Source organism: Phaethon lepturus, unplaced genomic scaffold (genome assembly GCF_000687285.1).
Source record: "Phaethon lepturus isolate BGI_N335 unplaced genomic scaffold, ASM68728v1 scaffold16017, whole genome shotgun sequence".
NCBI classification, from domain to species: domain Eukaryota; kingdom Metazoa; phylum Chordata; class Aves; order Phaethontiformes; family Phaethontidae; genus Phaethon; species Phaethon lepturus.
Genome location: NW_010551288.1, coordinates 1 through 14,145, shown reverse-complemented (window position 1 = coordinate 14,145; position 14,145 = coordinate 1). Strand labels below are relative to the sequence as shown.

Genomic DNA, 14,145 nt, shown 5'->3' with positions numbered 1-14,145 from the left:
TGCCCCTCAAGTAGAAAGTTTGCTATATCCCTTTTTAAATAGGTCTTTACATCAAGAGGCTGAAGGCAACAGCTATACACATATTTCCTCAAACACATCACATTGAGGCTCATTAAAAATCAAACAAGTAACAATTAAATGATGCACAATTTAAGTCATTTGGAACAATTCTCAGTAGTTCAAGTGGCATTGCAAAAAGATCTAAGATAACATTTATTTTCCATGTATTCATTACAACGAGTCCACCTATACCTGTTATTTAAAAATTCTTTGAATTCCTGCAGCTTCCATTTGTCATAGCTTTCAAATCTTTTGAAGTGTTCCTCTGCGTGGAACTTCTCCGAAGCACTATTATAAGCAAACACCAGCCCACACTGGGCCCCAATGGCACCTCTTCGGACCTAAAAGAACAAACACAGAGTAATGTATTAAAAATTTGACAATAAAAGGTGTTGCTTTCACAGAAAAAAAGTTGTGGAAAGTAACTGAATACTGACAATATTGATCTCTGTTATGAAAACTTTTGTAACCCACTGAACCAGGATCATGTACATGGTTAAAGTTTGCTACATCTATCACTCTGCTACATCTATCACCCTGCTAGCACCTTAACATTAACTAGTTCTACCTACTAATTCTCATTCTAACTTTGTATACTTTATTTTAAAAAAATAAACAAAACTAATATTGTGTATCCCAGTACCAATATACTACAACACAGCTTAGCTGCCTCTCCAGCTCCAGTTAGAATTTACTTGCCAGAAGTCCATCCATGTTTAATTCTCTTTGATATTGAAATGTGCATCCTTATTCCAGGAATTAAACTACTGCTTTGCCTTAAATAAAAAAATTCCGCTGCAGAAATCTCACTGAAGTTTTGTCCCAGACATGAGATTTAATCACAAGATCTTGCTTTTAAACCAGATAAAAATCACACCAAATGTTCAAATTACAGTGGTGTCTCTAAAAAGAATTTGAAAGACCTACATTTAATCTGAACTCACATGCTCTGTATCTTGAAACCCGCTATTTACAGAGGTGAGAAATTATTTTAAATGTAAGATATAAGATCGTACATGTAAATCCATGCTCTTTAGAGAGAAACTATGCACCCAAGAGTCAATGGCTTGAGTAGATTGCAAGATATAGAAAAAAGCAACATAAAATAAATGCTTGTGGCACCTTCGAACATTTTAAGGCCTCCTTTTCCTTAAGTTCCCTTAAGGAACTGACTTACACCAGAGTAAAACCCTATACTATTTCATGATGAATTTAGAATTTCAGTTCATAAAAAAATATTCTAATTCAACTCTATCACTAGGGAAAAAAGCAAGCCTTCTACTTCAAAAGCATACAGGAACCACATACCTTTATTCTAATTTGGGTCACTTGAAATGAAGATTCAGTTCCAGTCGAAAGGATGATGCTTGCTCTGGTTTTCCCAGTTTCAGTGAGAAAACCTAAAGCAGGAATTGGAATAGATTGAGGTTGGAAGGACCACTAGTGCAAGCCGTTTGAAAGAGAACACTAAGACTGTGGACTAAAGGGGGGGAAAAAACCCCCCACAATGTTTTTCTAGTAAAATGCTCAGTAGTAAATGTTTCCAAATAGAATAACAGACAGCAAAAAGACTGTATTATGTTAGTATACGCTCCCACAAAAGCATACACTGATCTCTCCAGCCAGTGTCTCTCTGGCACCTGCAATATCTGTAGCAGTTTCAAGAGTCTTTCCCCATTACAGGTTATTAGTAGCTCCCAAATATTACTTTGGCTTGTGGCTTTCTTCACTGATAGAACTCACTGTTCCCCAAACCATAATTCATAGAACAGAAGACAATCCCCAAGATAACTAAAAAAAAAGTTCAAACAATACACACGAGCAGAGGGGTAAAATAAGCATTTAGAATATGCTATATGATTTTCTATCACAATAGCTTTTATTTACCAGTAGCACTGCACAATTTTTCTAAAAAAGATTAGGTGGCATTTCACTAAAAAAGGTCAAGAAACACAAGTCTTTGTTTAGGTTGTATCCAGTACATAAAAACATTGCATTAAAGACAGGCTTTAAAGGAGAATTAATTGTTATGAGCAGCCAGTGAAAATTTCAATTATTTCTACCATATCTCTCCATCAGTATTTGGGAAACTAGCAGTAAACGATTTATGACTTTGACCCACAAACTGTGCTCTAGTATAATTTTCTTTGTGACAGCTCATTGCCGAGTTCCACGTAGAATATCAATAATCCTCCCCAAAATCCAATGTTATGTTTTTGTTTGTTTTAATCTGGCTCCTGAGAAATCCATCTTGTTGTAAAATAGAATTTACATATGGGCTTTTTCGGATTTCTAGTTTTGTTTTTTGGGGGTTTTGTTGTTGTTTTTTGGGGTTTTTTTTTTTGTTTGCCCCCCCCCCCCCCCTTTTTTTATAATTACAGATCTTCTGTATCTTAAAACTACTGAGTAGCACCAAATATATAGAAATATATATGGAACAGCACCACAGCCTTGTTAACAGCTTTTGTGTCCGGTTGAAAACTCTGGATTTTAAGTCCAGGCTCTTACCATCCCCAGTCCATGGCTCCACAAGGAGGTTTTCGGGCCCTGATTTATCTTCTTTTCCCTTTACATCACATGCTTGCAGAGTTAGTTGTAAGGGTTTTGCTAAGTAAGAAAACCAACACGTTTATCAAATCCATTAAAAAACCTGGAAAATATGCTTTCTAAAGTTCTTCATACAGAAAACAAATGGAAAAAATCACGATGCTGTAAGATTTTTACCATTGTCAGACAAAAAAAGGCAGAAGAAACTGGAGTGTAAGAAATACGTTAACCTAAAATAGCTTAAATTTTCAATACTGACTGAAGGACAAAGAAAATAACGACAATTAGTGTTCCTTCAACTGTTTGCACACTTTGGAATTCACAATACATGAAATACCACTCTCATCTTATAAAAAGCAGCAGCTACGCCGGGAAAAACAAAACAATTTTCAAAACTTTTGAAAGTAAATACTGATATTATAATTATAAAATAATTAATGTATTATTTGGCAGAAGCAAAGAAGTCCTGACAAGACATACTAAAAAAGCAAACAAAGGGGAAAATTCTTCATGAGAGACTAACGATAATCTCAGAAGCTGACACCTGAGAAAATACAGATTTGTCAAACAAGTATAGTCAACACAGCAAAATCTTACCAGATTTACTTATGCCAGACCATGCACAGCTCTACACTTATGACATACTCTTATTTTCACTTCTATAAATTAATCTAAGAACTGTAAATAGATGCTAATGACATTACATTTAAAACACATCTTAAATTTGTACACGTCTGCAAGAGAGACCACTTACTGAGGCTAAACGTACAAAAAAGTGTGTTATTGGAAGAATATAAATAGTTGATATCATCTGCCTTTTCTACAATACAAACACTATCACTGTCTTGATATAGGGGCCACTATCTACAAAGTTCATGTCTTCTCCCTCAAGGTGATGCCGCCTGGTTCAGTTCTTAGATCACAGAAAGCTGACCTAGCCAACTCTTAGGGCAGTTTAGCTCCTTGGTAACAATTGGTAATTTAGAAGTCTTGTATAATTTTAAACCCCAATGGAACAACAAGTAAACCAACTCACAGCTGCAAATTGTCCTCAGCACGAACAGTAAAGGATGAAACAATTATTCATTTACCGTATTTATACAGCAGGTTCTGTCTGACTGTCGCCATGGAAGCGATAAGGGATGAAGCCTTGTACGGAGTGTCCAGATGATCAGTGATCGTACAAAGAGAACTTAGCACTTTAGCAACACTCCCCCTGGCTAAGGCAAAGGCCAAGAGTGTAAGTTCAACCTCTGGAGTAGTACAACAACTGGGGAGGGGAAAAAAAACCAACAGTATGAAAACAAAACTCAGGACACTTTGTTTTTAAATAAAGACAAATAATACTCACATGGAAAAAATCTAAGTTGCCTGTTTCTTAATGCCTTTGAATTTTTCAAGATACTCAAAAAAGAACAGGCGACTAAAAATTCTTCTAAACCATTTTCCACCGCATCAAAATACATGAACACAAACTCACCTTGTTATTCTTATAAGGAAGCTATCTACTTCTTCCAAAACATTTGGAGACAAGAAGCTTGAAAAATCTATAGAGCCCGGTGTTAGGGATAGAGGTGGCATGTGTTGCAGTGCTTTCCTAGTAAAAAGGACAGAACACACATCAGAAAACCAGACAGAATCAGAGAAAACAGCCTTCTAAAATTAGACATTTGAATCTTCATGCTTTTTGTAAGCAGGTCTCTACAAATACCTTCTGAATGCAGAAAATCTCTTCAAAAAGGTAAAACCAGTATTGCATTCCAGGCAGGGAGAGTTCAACGACTGCTAGGTGATCTTGAATCGGGTCTCATAATCAGATTTTATGAGACAAATAAATCAAGGGGGTTTGAATTAAATCTGTGACAGCATTAGAAATAGTGTAGCATCCAAGTACTGCTTCATTTTAAATAGTTCTAGAATTGAGCAAGAGTCCATTAATAAAGGGAAAATTGCTTTTAAATTGTTAGCTCAGAATTTCGGCTTGATTCCCAAAGACAATGTAATAACCACTGAAAATAGGAATTCTTAAGCAGTTTCATCAGTCATTTTATCCAATACTAAAGTTTGGGGTTTTGCTTTATAATTCCAAACACTGAGTCTGTAATTCCTGAAAGCATATTTTTAGTCAAGATTTCTCCATTACAACTTTCTTAGGCTTTATTGACTCGGTATTCATGTTATATTAAAAAAAAAAAAATCTCTAAACTGGGAAAAAACTGCAGGCCCTCAGTTTTAATAAAGCTTGCAACTATGAACCTTCCTCAGACACAAGCATACATAAAGTTATCTAAACTATAGATGTTTCATAGATGACACAAATTAAGAGACAGGCTTAATGGACTTTAGCCTACAGTATTCATTAACCTAATGACAGCAGTGCTCTTAAGCATGGTGGCATCATGCTAACTAAGCTGCATAAAAGTTGATGTGGGTGTGTTGCAATTTTATTAGGATTCCAATCCTTCCAGTCATCGTGCAGAAGTGTTTGGCAGTCCAACAAGGAAACATTACACAGAAAAAACAGCCAGTCACCGCAAGCAAACATCTGCACAGAGAGATTGCATATACCCGACTATACCCTCATGTAAGGCATGACAAGGCACTACACAACCAAAAATTTACTGAAAATTAAGCTAAATTAAGGTCCAGTCATAAGTAGGTGTCCAATATTCATAATCAATAAAATCAATAACAAAAATTAATTCATTTTAGGCTTCTCAAAATTATTACAAGTGAAAGGATACGGAAAAAACATATTTTTCAGTCATGGCTTAACAATTAGATTAGATACAACAGTTAGGAGAATTACACTTGTTCTAGTATGCACAAATGGATAAAAGAGAAATAGAAAAATTTAAACAGCATGATAGCTAAAAAGACGTTTAAACACATTAATGGAGGGAGTGGAAACCAGTTACACAAGGTAGATTAGTTTGCTAAAGCTAGAAGTATTTAAAAAATAATAATTAAAAAAAAATAAAAAAAATTACACACCATAGAAGTTTGGTACTTACTGAGTATTTTGTAAAATAGTGTGAACGAATGCTGGATTTGTTTCCATGGAAGCTGTTACCAGAGAGGTCAGCAGAGACCAGTACCAAATAGCCGAAGCATCGCACACCGAGACGCCCACCTTCTTGACTCTTTGATAACCGACGGCCCTGAGTCCATGGATTCTAGTGTCACATCCATCACTAAGGCAACGCTTGATGTTTATCTGTACATCTGTCAAAACACAGAAGAGATTTTTTTTCCCCCCCATTTCTTCTGCTGGATTAGATTTAGAAGAATCCAGATATTCAAAACAATAATTACTGCAAAATCTCTTAGAAAAATAGCAGCAGGTATGTAACATTACTCCCACATATAGACAACTATACACATGCGTTTCTTCACTACGCACCCTACGATTTGAAAATTTAGCCTTTGAATGGCCTGTGTGATCCATTACATATTGTACAGCTAAAAATTAGGATTAAAGTAGTAAAACACCCTGAAAGCGGAAAGCAGATTATAGATTATTTCACTAGTACCTTTTTACCTACATATGTAGGAAGTATCTTGGGAGTGGTAGTGGAGAACACAGGAAAAAAAGAGGAAAGCCTAAAAGCAAATTTTTAAGTTACATAAAAATTTTCACGTATGTTCTTGACCACGTTGCATAGCTAACGTTGTCCTAGTTACTTTCAAGGAACAATATCCTTGCTGCCTGCTTCTGTGGCAGAAGCTCAGCTTAGTGAAAAGTGCCTATTTGAATTGAAGCGACAAAATTTCTGAACCTGCAGAAACCATCTTAGGAAGAAGCAGCTTTTCTCTGCTTGATTCCAATATAGCACCCACAGATCCACCAGACTTAAAAATAGCACTACTTAAAAATTCTTAGCATAAAACCTGCTTTACAAAAATCATCTGATCAACTTCAGTTTTGCTACCAAAAAAAAAAGTTGCTCAGACGCAGATTTTTTGCTCGATACTATTATCCAACATAGGCTTTTACTCTGCAAGCAAAGATATTTTTAAATTGCCCAGTGCCTTCAAACTGAGAGGCTAAAACTGCATCTTTAGTCATTCTAGCTCTTCAAACCTTAGCCCAAGTAGACAGATGCTATGGGAAAGACTCAGAAGACTCCCTTATAGGCTAAAAATTAAACTATAATTAAAACAAATTTTCTGACTCAAGGACAAGGTCAAAAGTTTCTGCTCTCATCACTGACATTTCAACACATCAGTCTATGATCTACCCAACCTTTCACCTTCAGAAAAGCAGCAAAAAATAATATACCAATGGTATCTTTATTGACTCACACATCTGACTAATGTTAGCGTTTTCCAACAGTGTTACGTAGCCAGTGATATTGCTTGGAATGTGAACATCTCGGACCTCCTGAAGACTGCTGGCATTCCTTCCCACCGCCACTGTAACTTGCTGTGGCATGTAACTCTGGTCATTAGCCGCCACCGCAATGGACAGATGTCTCAAAACAACATCTGGTTTCATCTTTAAACTGCAAAGCAAAGAAGATAAAACAGTTCTTGTAAAGAGAAAATAAGTCAAGCACTTCACTTTTAGCTAAGCTTCACTCAGTTTCCACTTTTAAACACACACAAATAAATCCGCTAGGATTTATTAGGAAATTACCTAACGCGTCACAGGCATTACCAACCTCGTATCATGGTGGACGAGTTAGAAAACTGGTTATTAACTTAAGAGACAGTCACCTCCAAAAGCGAGAATATAGAATTTGCTGTTGTTCAGCTTTTCAACTGAAAATTAATTCCTCAGCAATAAAAATGTGGTGTCAATAATGACCAAAACAAGATGTTTGGGTTTTTTTTTTTTTAAAGTATACATTCTACACATACTACCAAAAAAACATTAAACATTTCTGTTTACATGGAGCAGTAACTTTCTAGACAGTGGCAAAGCACTTCTATTCAAGTACTAACCACTGTATCTATGATACAGTTTGGAAAGCTCAGCTGCAAAACAAGGGTATGTATCAGCATGGAAGACACACGCCATTTTACAGGTGAACCCTTTTACTTGGTGATTAGGCCTTTAAACTTTATGCAGAGATTAATGACTTCTGCTTTCAACTATACTCATCTGTCACTCAATTCCACAATTTTTTTCAATTACACCTCAACTGGCTGTAACACCTGAGGGACTAACTCTCCCAAACCTCAGCTGTACATTGCTGTGTCGCTCACCGTATCCAGTGTGAGCGAGCACTCCCATCCGACTGCCAGAAGGATGTAGTTTCTCCATTTATCATTTTGTCAATATCAGCAGAATTGGATGAGGTTTCTATGTGAGTGTAGCACTTTGTGACAGACTTCAGTTTGTCCAACTCCTGATTCCCACTTAAGTCACTGGGGTATTCTGCAAAGAAATAATTCATAATATTCTTCTTTTGCTTGTTTTGAGAATTGTTATACCTTTATAACAACTATCCCATATAAATTAACTTGTCAGCCCAGGACACAGCTCCTGGAGAACTGCTTCTGACAGAAACTAGAAGACAACAAAGTCTCATTTCAGGTGAAATTGCAATAATCTCAATCTACCACGTGCAGTATGAAAACACCTATTTTGCCTGGAATTCAATAGCCTGTATCGCCTCCTTTCATTACTGGCCTCATCAGTGCTTCAGCTTTATTATTATTATTATGCCAAAACACAAACAGATAAGAGGAAAAAGTAAGATACAATGGAGAAAACCTCAATTCAGCTATTCCAGGGCAGGGACAAAGCAGACTGTTTCCCCACGTAATGTGATCAATTATTTCACTAGAAGGGCAGAGATCTGAAAATACCAAGTCAAGCTGTGAAGAAAAGGAGCCCTCCCTCTAGGGACACCACCAGGACAGTCCCATCTGAAACACAGTAAAAGATTCACTACCTCCACCCCAAAACAATAAATCATTTTTTAATACACAGTCAACTTCGTAAAACATTCACCTCCACATGGAAACTAAGTTTCTAGTGACTGGTAGAGATATTTGACTGAATAGAGAATACCAAAAATTAGTAATCATCATTCTGAAACAGGTCAGGAGAAAGATGAAGAACACCCCAGTGTGTTACTCAGATTGCTAGGTAGTCAGGAAATCAATTTATGCACCTCAAAAAACCCCCCAAAAAACAAACACAGAAGCATGGAGATCAACTTCATAAAGAGTCGTGCCTGTTAAAGATCAAAGAGTAACGAAAGCTTTTTATTTTACCTGTAATCTCTTCAAGTTTTAGTTACACTACTACCCTAAAAAAAAAAAAAAGATATTTACATACCTCTCTCTCTTAGGAGAAGTCGATCTAAAGAATCCTTCAATACAGAGGACCGCATGGTACAGATATTGTTGAAGTACTCCAACACTGGGTAAGGGATGGCAGTACTAGAAATCCGATTCCGGTGCAAGAACCTCAGTATCATCGAAGCATGAACACCAAGACGCTCTTTCGACTCAGAAAATATATCAATAAAACCTAGAAAGAGATGTTATTTCTATCTTTGTTGCAATATCTGACTTGACCAAGTCATTATTTTCCCCCTCTACATCTTATGGCTAGGTAAATCCAAATTAGGCATGGGAGCCAATACTGGAATTCCACCATATGAAGCAGCTCAAGTTTGCAACCTTTACAGTAGGACCGTGAAAGGTACAGGCAAGTATTTTTGCCAGTTATTTTCAATGCCTGAAAGGGTTCAAAACAATTACCAGAAATCTTAATTCTTATGCTTATTTTGCCATCCCAAAAGTTCCAAACTCTTTGCCTTCAATATCTAGGTGAAACAGATACTGCTTGGCTAATGAGCTGAGGTACTCGTACCACTCGCCTTCAGCAATGCTATGCATCTCGCTTTGGCATTGTGCTTCATTCCCAAAGAGGCGCCTAATGCTTTCCACCAACTTAATAAGAAATTTCAGCTCTGGAACAGTTGTACTCTGAATCACAGTGCATTTAGGCGCATAAAATACTACCCTGTAAGTACTCTCTTCTGGGTTATCTATTAGCCTACTCTAACACTTCTTGTCTGATCCTCTAAGGCAAATCCCCTTTAGCCACTTATCATCAAAAGCTTGGAAGGAAAGTCAGTAACCGATACTCATCCCAGAAATCAAATTCTGGAAACCAACACTTTCCAAACTACATGCTATAAAACATTAATTATGTTTGAGCAGTATTTCAAATGCTAAATGACAATGTAATAATAATAAAGTATATGACTCATCACCTGAAACAGACTCAATGGAGGATTTATTCCTCCAGTTATCAAGTACAAGACTGCATTAGCTAGACATCAAAATTTTGCAAGGAACTGTTTTCTGTCTGTGAGATAAGCCAAACAAGGATAAGAAGCTCCCCAGTCACACAGAGAAAAAAAAATCGGTTATTTATGAAAGTAAGTTAGATGGATGTAATTATGAGAAGTTTCTAATTTACAGCAACTTCACTTGTTTGATACTAGACAAGCAAGAATGACCTGGACCATGGTTTTGTGAAGATTAGTGCAAACAACACTATTAAGGCAACTTGTTGAAGCAGCACTCATTATATAGTGCAGGACTTAGGAAACCATTTGTTTTGTCACTCTGTTCTCATACCTGGAACTAGCGAACAAGCTTGCAGTTGCCTGATTACATGGCTAAGCTCCCCTTGGAGATTCGCTCCACTAGAATTCTTCAGGGCTTCCAGCATATTCTCCACATCTACGGTGCCATCTCCTTCAGCATCAAATTGTGCAAAGGCCTGAAGAGGAACAAAAAAAGAAAATTTATTTCAGCTTATTTATTTCAAGCAGAAATTCAAGGTAATTCATAGACACTGTAGCAGTAAACATTACAACACCATGAAATACGAAGCAAAAAGAATCTGTTCTCCATAGTATTGAATTTATGACAACAGGAAACAGCCTGCCTGGAAATCTGCAGTCTTTAGCAAGTTTTAAGGCATTTGCACTGCCTGCCTATAAAAGTCAACTATCGTTATGCTTAGGTGGAGACAGCACATCATCTATACCAGTGAATCAGCAGTACCCAGCCACCGACGCCTGGGACTATGAAGAAGGTGCTCACAAAACATTAAAAAGCTCTTCCATTAAAGGGTGAATTAGTTCTAAAAGCCATACCATCCGCTAGTCATTACTGCTGCAGCCATCTCACATTGCATCCGCTCAAATTCTTTCACGTTTTAAATATTTTCTTTATTTAAGAAGCAAAATATTTTTTAAAATTTGTTATTTCCTTCCATATACTGTCCTCCCACACAAAATACCAGTTTAACATAGTTTGTTAAAGTATTTTTGAAAGCAATGGAAAGAGTTAAAGAAGTTTTTTTCTTCTTATTGAAGGGAATCATTGCCAGCTTTATTAACTTTGACCGTAATATAAATTTTTAATATCAAAAGTTGTGTTGAGCATGTATAAAAAGTAACTCACAGCTATGCATTTGACATCTTTGTAGCAACAAAAGTACAAGAAATTGCAGTAAGTACAAGATATTTGTATTCAGCTAAGGCTATAAAAACAGAACCAAGCTCATAAACGTAAATTTTTTTAACTCGTTGCTTCAGACAACTCATGATCCAGTGACATGCTACTATGGAAAAAAAAACACCTTAGCTATATTTTCACAATCATATTTCATTTTGAAACAAGCTTCTGTTTAATTGCTAAAAAAAAAAAATCAAATGTACCCCAAAAAGAAATGCAATATTTCAGGAGCACCCATTTTTCTCATATAAATTGGGAATGCACTTACAAGAGATATTTCTTTACAAGTAAGGCTTCAGTCTCCCAGTCCTGAACTTGGTATTTCAAGTTCAGCTACATAGCCCAGCAAATGTGGCCTCTAAGAACAGATCATTTCACAAGTGCCGGACAGACTCAAGAAATCACTGTTCGGGAAGAAGCGCATGCCCGAATCTCTTGGTTTTCTACCTGATTATCAAACTTGATGTACCATTAAAAGTACTATCCTACAGAGAAATAATCCAGAATTATTAGATCAAAATAACCTGCCAATTAACCATGACATAATTATACCACTTAAACGGGAGCAAAGATCTCAGAAGACAACAGAATCAAAATGCCATATTTTAGCTGACTAAAGCGCCAACGACACCTCTGCAGCACAGAGCTGAATTTTAACTTAGTACCTTTATAAACTCTTGTTAAACATACAGCTGAACCCATGCTAACAATGACCACCTTTAAAAAAACTCATTCTTAGTAGCGAAGAGGACCCGTGCGGGGCACCAGGTAAATACCGAAGCAAAAAACTAAGACCTTTGCTTGAGGACAACAATACAGACAAAATGAATTTTAACAAACACAGTGCAGTTGCTAAAACAATTCAACATACAGTTTCGCACCATGCCACTCTTGCCATTATGACTTTTTCTCATCATATTTGAAGTCAAACTGTGCAATTACTAAAATATAAAGTGAACATGACAGCAAGTTTTGTGATGTTACTTGTGAACTACTCATGAGATACTTTAAACCAATTTCTTATACTTCCATGTAAGAAGAGATTACCACATACGTGCTTTCCTCTGCCTCTTAATTCAGTATTTTGTTATTTTATTTTTAAACTCTTCCTATAATCTCAGGAGATTGCACCAACCCTAGAACTCTAAGATTATTTTTTTCACTGTTCAGTATAACAAACTCTAATATTTGACGCAAAACATACACAATTTCTACTGCTCAGACAAGCCGCTCTGTGCGATGAGGGTATAAGCAAAAAAAAAGGAAAAAAATCAGTATGCAAACCTGTACTCCGAGCTTTTGAGTTGTGTTCATGACTGGGACATGATACAAACACAGTAGCAGCTCTACCACAACCCAGCTACATTCTACTCCTAAATAAAAGTCCACACACTTCCTACCCAGTTCAACCCTGAGCACGAACAAACATAAAAAAAACGTCTTTCCTGGGAAACGATGGCTAAGGCGATCGCTAGGAAACACAGCGCGTGGACAAACCACCCCTCATCTCACAGACAGCTCAGGCGTTGGACAGCATGACAGAGTAGCTGAAGTGGGACTGAGGAAAACTCTCTACTTCATCCTTTGCTCTCAGTAGAGCCGCAGCATTAACGTTTCAAGCGAAAGACGGACACACTGCACGATAGCTGCCGAAACACTAACGAATAAAAAAAGGAGTGAGAGGTTCAGTTTATCTAGAAAATAGATATTGCATTTAAATGAAGGTTCATTTTGCCCGTAAAGCATTCAAAGTATGTGTTCACAAGCCGCACTGACAATAGAAAAACTCAATGGGCAGATCAAAACTTAGTCTATGCCAGACAGGGTTCTATAAACATTAAAAAGTGAAACCTATTGACTTGCCACCCACAAACTAACTTCTCATCAGTGTAAAATACACCCTGGAAATCTAAAATACTACAGCCCATGGGCTAGCACCAGTTACAGAAACAATGACGTCAAGGTTTTCCACACAACTCGCAACATCCCAACTCCGCAGGATAGACTAGATGTGACCACATATCCGTATTATGATAAATCCTTTGACAAGTTTTTTCCCCCCACTCCCGAGAGCAGGAAAAACACCAAAACAACTACATTCTTCGTGCAGAGGAGGATGTGCAATACAGACAATCCTGCAAATATTTCTGCAGCCTGCAAAGCTCAGTTGTTTGTATTAACAGAAAGAACCCCGATGTACTAATTTCACTTAGTGGTGTTCTCTTCTGGCTCTTGTAAAGGAACTGGAAATGGAGGCAGCATTTTAGCCTCTTGTAAAGGAACTGGAAATGGAGGCAGCATTTTTAGCAAGCTACTTAGAACAGTCTGGCATAAACATACGTATCTGTGTAACAAAGTTAATCTCTTCCCAGTTTCCAGTAGTCTCGCTAATACATCAGCACTGATTTCAAGGAGCGTATGTGCAATTTAACAGTTTACCAAGTTACTCTACTATTCGGGAGCAACACGAAGACAGAAGGAAGTCACCGATGAGCCTCAGGAATTGTATGCAGTAAGAAATTCAGACACAACCACTTTCTCAACTGAGTGTGAAATTCCCAACAGGGTATTCTGTTGCATTTTTAACGCCAGCTAGACGGTAAAGCTAAAGCTTAAATGCTCTAGATGTTAAGATCCCCATATCTCTTCTACCATTAAAGTCTTAAGACCTTCTGTCTGTGGAGGCGGAACTCTGTTACATTACTTTCTTACAAGTTTTCCAAAGCTCTTACTTTACAGTAAGTAATGGGATACCAATGAAATACCTGACAACTTTGCTGCTGATTTTGAAAAGCAGCGATAAAATTAAGTCCAGTAAACTTAGAATTGCTGATATTGTTAAGAAGTATCTCAGAGGAATTACTTGTACAGAGTTTCCTACCTGTGGCACCACCAGATGAACTACCCATAGCAACAGCAGAAATATTGTTGTAAATAACCATTTTATTCACAAGTGGCTCTCGAGCACAATCACTGAAAACAGGCATAAATTTAAAAAGAGATACCTATACGTTGGCAGCCTGCCTATCAGGAGCGGCAGCC

General features: G+C 37.1%; 1 protein-coding gene across 1 annotated transcript in view; it reads right to left on the bottom strand.

Moving 5' to 3' along the window:
* The window catches only part of ZZEF1 (zinc finger, ZZ-type with EF-hand domain 1), a gene marked incomplete at its 5' end in the record, with an annotated part of 53,387 nt that extends 43,027 nt beyond the window's left edge, over positions 1–10,360 (bottom strand). Inside the window, 10 exons of the mRNA XM_010290860.1 lie at positions 253–401; positions 1,369–1,460; positions 2,569–2,667; positions 3,699–3,877; positions 4,088–4,204; positions 5,622–5,832; positions 6,913–7,112; positions 7,819–7,990; positions 8,900–9,094; positions 10,216–10,360. Of these exons, the coding sequence (XP_010289162.1) occupies positions 253–401; positions 1,369–1,460; positions 2,569–2,667; positions 3,699–3,877; positions 4,088–4,204; positions 5,622–5,832; positions 6,913–7,112; positions 7,819–7,990; positions 8,900–9,094; positions 10,216–10,360 (1,559 nt within the window). The remainder of the gene's footprint in view (positions 1–252; positions 402–1,368; positions 1,461–2,568; positions 2,668–3,698; positions 3,878–4,087; positions 4,205–5,621; positions 5,833–6,912; positions 7,113–7,818; positions 7,991–8,899; positions 9,095–10,215) is intronic.
* Between the last annotated feature and the right edge of the window lie 3,785 nt (positions 10,361–14,145).